This window comes from Triticum urartu, chromosome 2, assembly GCF_003073215.2.
Source record: "Triticum urartu cultivar G1812 chromosome 2, Tu2.1, whole genome shotgun sequence".
Classification (NCBI taxonomy): Eukaryota; Viridiplantae; Streptophyta; class Magnoliopsida; order Poales; family Poaceae; genus Triticum; species Triticum urartu.
The window spans coordinates 580,032,027-580,040,777 of record NC_053023.1 but is presented as its reverse complement, the minus strand read 5'-3'; the positions used below and the strand labels follow the sequence as shown (position 1 = coordinate 580,040,777).

General features: G+C 50.5%; 2 protein-coding genes across 2 annotated transcripts; both read left to right on the top strand.

The window, feature by feature from the left end:
* Positions 1-432: 432 nt before the first annotated feature.
* Positions 433-2,507, top strand: LOC125538911 (F-box protein At1g47056-like). Its single transcript, XM_048702233.1, has one exon. It carries the CDS (start codon positions 616-618, stop codon positions 2,242-2,244), a length of 1,629 nt encoding a protein of 542 aa, XP_048558190.1. The 5' UTR covers positions 433-615; the 3' UTR covers positions 2,245-2,507.
* Positions 2,508-7,321: 4,814 nt separating this feature from the next.
* Positions 7,322-8,318, top strand: LOC125533685 (methyl-CpG-binding domain protein 2-like). The gene is made up of 2 exons (XM_048697052.1): positions 7,322-7,662; positions 8,175-8,318. Exons 1-2 carry the CDS (start codon positions 7,352-7,354, stop codon positions 8,176-8,178), a joined length of 315 nt encoding a protein of 104 aa, XP_048553009.1. The 5' UTR covers positions 7,322-7,351; the 3' UTR covers positions 8,179-8,318.
* Positions 8,319-8,751: the final 433 nt, after the last annotated feature.

Sequence of the window (8,751 nt, the reverse complement as noted above, 5' to 3'; positions counted from 1 at the left end):
CACCAGATTTCCATCTCCCGCCATCCCCCCTCGCCCTTGCCTCGCTCCCGCCCGTGCGACCTCGCGCCACACTGAGCTTGGCTCGCGAGAAACTGCCGATCTGAGCGTTTCCAGCGAACCAGGCTCTGAACTGCTTTGAGGAGCGTGCGATGCAGGTCCAACAGAAAAACCAGACAATCAAATAGGCCCTTTTCTTCTCGCGCGGGCCTGGTTGAGCTCGATGCGGGCAACCAAACACGCCATAAATGAATGATGTAAGCGTGACATACCGTCTGGAGAGAAATACCACGTGGAACACAAATGAAAATCGTGAACAAACAACCGAGTTCCAGGGCCAACCCAACCAACCCAACCCAGCCCCGCGGGCCGCGGCACCACATCCATGAAGCACCTGCAGAACGCTCCTCCTCCGTATGTATACTCTTTCCCCATTTTCCTCCGACTCGGAACAACCAAAGGAGTCATCCCCTCCCCTCCGCTCCCCACCGCAGCCGCAGCCGCAGCCCCAGAACAGATCGGCAGGCAGGCAGGCAGGCAGATCCATCCTTCCCTCCTCCCTCCCATCCACCCGCATGGGCAGCGCCTCCCCACGCATCCCGGGGGCGCCCGCCTAGCATGGGCCAGTCCCCCTCCGCCCCCCACCCCTCCAAATCCCCCGCCCCCTCCCCGCCCTCCCCCTCCCCCTCCTCCATGGCGCCGCCGATGCCCGCGGGCGCGGGGAGCGGCAGCCTCGACCCACCCCCCTTCGCGCCGCCCCCGCCGGCGCGCGACCACACGCAGGACCTCCCCGACGAGATCCTCACGCTCGTCTTCGCCTCGCTCACCCCGGCCGAGCGCAACGCCTGCTCCCTCACCTGCGCGCGCTGGAAGGAGGTCGACGCCGCCACGCGCCACCGCCTCTCCCTCGACGCGCGCGCCATGCTCGGCTACAACACCCCCGCCATCTTCTCCCGCTTCACCGCCGTCACCAAGCTCGCCCTCCGCTGCGCGCGCGGCTCCGGCGCCGACAGCCTCAACGACGGTGGGGCCGCCGCCGTCGCCGCCACGCTGCCCTCCGACCGCCTCGCCAGGCTCAAGCTCAGGGGCCTCAGGCAGCTCTCCGACGCCGGCCTCGCCTCCCTCGCCGCCGCGGCCCCCGTGCTCCGCAAGCTCTCCGTCGCCTCCTGCACCTTCGGGCCCAAGGCCTTCGTCGCCGTGCTCCAGTCCTGCCCCCTCCTCGAGGACCTCTCCGTCAAGCGCCTCCGCGGCCTCCCGGACACTTCGGGCGCCATCACCGCCACCGCCATCACCGAGGACATCCTCTTCCCGCAAGCCATGTCGCTGCGCTCGGTCTGCCTCAAGGATCTGTACAGCGCCCTCTGCTTTGTGCCGCTCGTCTCGTCCTCGCCCAATCTCCGCTCGCTCAAGATCCTGCGGTGCTCCGGTGCCTGGGACTTGCCACTGGAGGTCATTGCCGCCCGTGCTCCTGGCCTCGTCGAGATTCACCTTGAGAAGCTCCAGGTCGGTGACCGTGGTCTGACTGCTGTCTCGGCCTGTGCGAATCTGGAGGTGCTGTTCCTTGTCAAGACCCCTGAATGCACCGATGGAGGCATCATCAGTGTTGCGCAGAACTGCCACAAACTGCGCAAGCTGCATATCGATGGCTGGCGCACAAACCGGATCGGTGATTGCGGCCTCATGGCTGTTGCTCGAGGATGCCCGGACCTTCAGGAGCTTGTCTTGATAGGGGTCAACCCCACCGTGCAGAGTCTCCGGATGCTTGGTGAGCACTGCCGCGCATTGGAGCGTCTTGCGCTTTGTGGCTGCGAGACTGTAGGGGATACCGAGATCATTTGCCTGGCGGAGCGGTGTGCTGCTCTCAAGAAGCTTTGCATCAAGGGATGCCCGGTCACAGACCGCGGGATGGGAGCACTCAATGGGGGTTGCCCCAGCTTGGTCAAGGTGAAGTTGAAGAGGTGCCGTGGAGTGTCGTATGAATGTGTTGAGCATCTGAAGATGGCCAGGGGGGATTCCTTCTCGATCAGCCTGGATATTGTGTTGGAGCATGATGCAGTCGCTCCAAGTGAAAATGGTGTGCAAGAGACTGGACAACAAGCACAGGTTACAGAGCTAACTGGTCAGATGGCTGCCATGGACCTTCCCACTAATGCTGCTGGTGCACAATCTTTTGCTCAGGCAAACAGTAGGATGCGGAGCGTCATGTCGGCACTTAGAAGGAGATTCGGCAACCCTCCACCAGCGTGATGTGGGATGGAAACCTCCATGAACTCCTTTGCTATTGATCGTTTCTAGTCTCATGTTCGTGTTCCTTAGCTTGTTACATTTCATATCCAGTCCATGCAAAACCTCCATTATGGATAATTCCGTGTTTTACTTGTGGAGCTAATAGCATCATCAGTAGTCTCTCCCTTGTTCTGATTTTACCTTGCTATATGGCATAGCACTGCTGGTGATCAACATGCTTCCATCCGTATCCAGGGAAAACATTTTTTGTTTGTTTGCATCAAGCTGCAACTCCATGTTTGCATTTCTAGATCAGTACTTAAACATTAACCTTCACTGTCGAACACATACATATAGTCGATATATCGATGCCAAACACTGTCGATTGTCGGTGTACAATGTTGGCACATGCTATGCAACCATGCACAATAGTTTGAGTTAGTTTTGTATGCAGAATTGAGATTTGATATCTTTCTTTGTGCAGAGACGATTCTTATTCAGTTTGTCCAACTTGTCATCCATAAAGCATGCAAATGAAATGGTGCACGGAAACAATCAAAGAAAATGCATACTTTGAACCAGGTGCCATTTCCTGTTGTTACTTATAAAGGTCTCGGATAGCGAAATGCTAGTTGTTGCTTGGAAGTTTAATTAGCAGTGGTAGTGATATGCTGATTGTGAAGGATTCCATATCGTGTAAAGTGGTATACGTGTCTTATCGGTTTACGCTGGCATGTTAATTGAGTCGTCATCTTAACCAATTCATGATGACCTACATCTAGAAACAGAGTAAAGTCAGTGATTATTTATTCTCTTCTGTTTGTGTATAATATCTAGTCCGTGCCTGTGCCTGTGCCTGTCAATACTTTTGAGTCGTAAATTTTATATGGCGAGACTTTGGTTAGTTGTTGTCATATCACTCATAACAACATTGTTGGTGCTGAGAATTAACTTGTAGCAAATGTGTGTCACGAAACATTTAGAAGTGCGCTTGTAGACTTGTTTGTTTGGAGTAGAAGTTAAGCAAATAGGAAGTTCATTCAAGAACACTTGTCCTCCTTTTGTCACAAAGACATCATTCATAGTCAGTTGTCGGTAAATGATGCCTTTGTCACGGGGGTGTATCTTCCTCGGTGAATATGTCTCGTTGGCCAAAGAAAATAAGGTTAATGAAATGAGATAGTCGCGCGCCTTTCTAAGGGCCAGTTCTCTCTCCCCAGCTTAAAAAATAAGCCGCTCTCTAAGTTTCTTGAGACTTCTAAATTAGTTATCTCATAATTAGTTTAGAAGCCTCAATGAAAAAAGAGGCGGCTTATGAAAAAGCTAGGGATGGGACGGCTTATTTTTTTAAGCTGCCAAAAGAACTGGAGTGAGATATTTGTTGTACTTCCGTCTGGTCCTTAAGAAACTATTAGGAGCTTTCAAGGGTTAGTCTGATGGCGATGTGCATGTGTGAAGTCTTGCATACGCGTTACAGGTTAGTCTTGGACCTCGACAGATTTCTGAGGATGTAGTCAATGTTGAACTTTTATATGCTTCGTCATTGCCCTGACACGGAGGGCTAGAAAAAATCGCTGTAGTTATCGATCAATAAAAGTAATAATAAAGAGTACTTATCAATACTCTTTCTGATATTTTCAGCGGATCAGCCTGACAGAAAACCATGAGATAGTGAACGGGGCACAAAATATATTTTACCAGTAGCGCAAAGCATACGGCATGGTTGGTCAAACTAGGGCATCTCTGCTTTTTAAAAACTGCTTATAGCTAACCAAACATAACAACTGACGGTATAAAATACAGCCAGGGAAAATGCTGCCCAAATGAACCAAAGTCCACAGGACATTGCATATGCTAGTAGCGAAAATTTGAATTTGCGGGTCATGCTGCCCGGTTCGTCGACACGAAGCGCCTCTCTATCGTGGACGTTCGAAATGGTGCCGTCTCCGGCTGGGCGATTGCCGCCACGGCCGGACACTGATGGAACAGTGCTCCCACTGTGCCGGGCGCGTGAGCGCCATTAATCGGAAACGTGAAGCCTGTCGGACGTTTTGTCCGCTTCCACATCTTTCGCTGTGCGCTTTGCTTCGGATGCTCGTCGCCTGCACGGAAACTGGGGCAGGATGCAGGCCTCTGACCCTGGTAGTGATGCCCACACTACACCCCGGGGAACTGCGCGCCCGTTTTTCAAATTTTGTCTGTCTCCCTGGGAGGCTGGGCACCACTCTGAATTTTATTATAGGTCTCTGGCGCCGCTCGTGAATTCCAGTACTACTATACCTCATTTGTGATCATATTCCAAAACTGATGGTCGAGCTGCTGCAGGCTGCAGTTTCCTCTTCCTGCCACCATCTTAGCCGTCGCTCTCATCTCGATCGATTGCATTATTATTTGCCAGACCCGTTCCTACAGTCTATGGATATGCATTATGGAGCTTGAAGAGAGCTCACCGGGACGTGTCCGCTGAACGGCCCACGCCGACCTGTAGCTAGGTCCTGCATGAAGCTTGTTTATAAAATTCAGTGCCCAGTTTCGCTGGACGTTCCTTGTCTTCCTGCCTCACCACGCCCCCGATGATATTTCTTGGCCCGTTTGATATTTTGCACACCAAGTATATGTGCGGTTGGTGCTCGTGGCCGCGAGGAGGACCCTTGCTCTGCAATTGAGACGTTGCCATTTCTCCAGTTTTATAAGTTAAGCCAGCGTGATGTGTTACACATGCGCGCTACCAGTGTCTTTTCACGATAGCAGCTCCGTGACACCGTGACAAATTGACAATGCCGTGGCAGGCAAAACGTTGTGTACTCATTCATCGGTGCTCCGTCATGATGATGTACCCAGGCGGTATGGATGTGTAGCTTAATGCATTGTCTGTTGCTACGACAATCAACAAGGGAGATGCATTATATGTTCTCATCTTGACCTCGCCATAAGTGCAGCGTCTCTGAGTTAAACTTCACGTCGAAACCGATCGGAATTTGGTAGCGAAAACCAACCCAGCTTGACGAAACTGGGTATCCAGCTCATGTGATGAAGGCATTTTCCTCCAAGTCTCAACCGCCGGTATCTCTTTGCGTCTCTCGCGTGATATGCCTAGCTAGTTCTGGGTTGGTACGAACTTGGTAGGTAGGATCGGAGGAGTAGGTCTGAACCCGTGAAGTCGCGACGTCCTGGAGTAAGTAAACCAGAAACAGAAGCTACGCGTGAAAAATCTTCTGTGACGCCAAGGATGAGAGTTGTGGATGCAGGCGGAGGCGGTTGTCGTCCCTTGTGGGTTCTCTAGAAAAAGAAACAGCCAACAGTACAGCCCAACATGGAGCATCGTCTCAGCGTCTCGGAGACCGGGAAAAGTTGAAGCTGCTAGGATCCATCTTTTTTGCTTTTGAATGAACAAATTTGTGGCTGCATGATTCCTCTTGCCGGTAGATACAATCATGGTAGCATGTGGAAGTTGCTTCGAGCAAAATGAGTAGTACGTAGTATATTCAAGTTCCAACACTGCACGGTACTACTCCCTCCGTTCTAAATTACTTGTCGCAGAAATGGATGTATCTAGAACTAACAAATGTCTAGATACATCCATTTCTACGACAAGTAATTCCGAACGGAGGGAGTAGTCCGGATGAAGATCGTATACAGAACCTTGAGGTTCCACGAACAAGTATACAAAACCCTTGGTGGTAGTACTACTATACTTCAGTGCATGAAACATCAAACCTTCGTGTACCTTGCAGACCATCAAACCCTTGGGTTTTTTTTTGAGCAACTACATCCTTTATTAAGAGTTCACGCGCATAGGGATACATAGATGATATCGGGCCTACTAGTAAGTCACGGAACCGGATCCTCTAACATTGAGAAGGAAAGTTAGAGAAGCTACAATACCCTAACTTTTCTTTCTTCTATCCATATGATTATGGTCAAAACGACTTAAATTAATCTGCAAATTGATGACCTACAGTGTACATTTATACTAATTACTTACAAACAAATTGATGGTGAAATAAAATTAATTTTAAATTATTTATATCTACAGTAAATACCGACAATAAACTATGTACTAACTACCTACTGACAGTCCCTAACTTTTCTTCTTCATTTTGCACTAGGCTTATACTGTAGCACCGTGACTTTCCTTCTCAATAGTAGAGGATCCGGTTCCGTAAGCCACACGTGGTGCCCGGGAGGCAGAGTGGCCGCTGCCTTAGCCAAGGCATGAGCCTCCCCATTATACTTCCTACTCTCATGAATAAACTTGACATCACTGAAAAACCTCCTCTGGTGCTTGATGTCTTGGAGGATGGAGAAATAGCGGCAAGGCGAATCATCCCCTATCCGGTTGACGACTTCCAGGCAATCCGAGGCCACGCACACAGACTGTATATGAAGATCACTTGCCAGGGCGAGTGCCTCGCCACACGCCCGAGCCTCCAAAACAGTTGGATCCATTTGACCAAATGAGATAATCGTCGAGGCCCCAAGATAATTACTGAGGGAGTCCTGGATTAGGGGTGTCCGGATGGGCGGACTATACCTTCAGCCGGACTCCTAGACTATGAAGACACAAGATTGAAGACTTCGTCCCGTATCCGGAAGGGACTTTCCTTGGCGTGGAAGGCAAGCTTGGCGATACGGATATGCAGATCTCCTACCATTGTAACCGACTTTGTGTAACCCTAACCCTTTCCGGTGTCTATATAAACCGGAGGGTTTTACACTACTAGAAAACATGCTATAGATAATATAGACACTAATGGCGCATTATACATATGGTGCGCCACTACTATATAGTAATTGCGCACCTATACATAGTGCGCCATTAGTATCTAAAATAGTAATGGCGCACCTAGTATATATACGGTGCGCCACTACTATGTTTGACCAAGCTTTGACCCACTTCTGAACATAGTAATGGCGCACTTTTCCTCTGATGCGCCATTGCTATTTTTGATACTAATGGCGCACTTTTCCATGCGGTGCGCCATTGTGGTTTTGTAGGCAAGTGCCGCAGCCCGAACGCCCACCATCTCTCTTCTCTCTCTCTCTCTCTCACACACACACGGAACCCTATCCTCTTCTCCCTCACCCCACGCACACACGTCTCTCGGCCTCGCCCCGGCCCCGATCCATGCCGCCTCCCAGTGCTCCCTCCTCTTCCTGCGCGGCGGCCCTTGCCCTCCTCTCTCTCCGGTCCCCTTCGCGCCTCCTCGCGGCAGTCGCAGCCAAGGAGCCCGAGCTCGGCGGCGACGGATCGGAAGGCAGCGTCGGTGCTGGATCTGGGAGTGGTGGAGCCGCCGTCGTCTCCACTCGCCGGGAACCGGCCAGATCCGCCCCACGAGCTTCACAGGTGCCACCCCCTCCGCCACCAGCCACGGGGACATCCTCGAGGCCGTCGTCATCACCGACCGCGCCACCGGGAGGTCCAAGGGATACGGATTCGTGAGCACGCTTCCTTCCTCCTCCTCTGTTTCTTCTTTCCTGCTGTGTGTTCTTCCAGGGTGGGGATCATGGGGAGGGTTTGATTTTCAAGCTAGAGTTTTGTGATATTTTGGCCAGAGGTTTGTGGGGATCAGGGGTCGTTTGTGGGGATCAGGGGTCTGGGGTTCAATTGGGGTGGTTTGTGACCTCCAATGGCGGTGATCGGCTTGCAAGGCTTGTGAATTTGGGAGTTCTGCGGTGCTAATAATAGAGCAAGCTCACGGAGCTGATTGCTTTGGGGCGGTAACAGGGAAATTTTTCATGAGGCCTAGGGCGTCGTCCATGTAAAAACATTTTTTGGCTACTTGGGAATTTTTAGGCCTCTAAATTGGACTAAAATTTAGGTGTTTCATCACGAATTGCAGAACTATTTGAAGTGAATGCGGAAGCAATTTCGTTTTGGGGAAGGAAAATTGGGGGAATGTGTTTCAACGATGTTAATTTGTCTTAATTTTGTGCGGACATGCGAACAGGTGACCTTCCGCGATCCAGATTCGGCGAGGATGGCCTGCATGGATCCCTATCCAGTAATTGACGGGCGGCGTGCCAACTGTAATCTTGCCATCCTGTGGCGACCTGGACCAGCTGTGCCTTTTGGTCAGTCTCTGACCTGGTTTTCTATTGCCCCAATTACAACTTTTTGAACTGCCAAATGTCTGTTGAGTTCTTTCCTGCAACTTAATATTTTGCCCAGCTAGTTTAATTTAAAGTCAATGCCTATTTCCAGTGTATTAGAGTTGCCATAATCATCCCATTTTCTATCATTTCAGAGTCTCCAGGATATACAGGTATATGATGTAATACTTTGCTCCCTGTCAATGATTACGCTCAGAGTTTCTCGAGCATTTTTTGGGATCGTCAATTTGTTTAGCCATGTCATATAGATATTGTTATGATTGGTTAATATCCAACTGTGGTAGGTAGACGATAGAAATAAAATGCATTACTGATCTAAATGGGGTTCAGTAGTTCATAGTTACACTCATTGAGAGGTAATATAACTTAATATCAGTTTAATGTGTATGACTGTAACTTGCGGCAGAGGAGCAG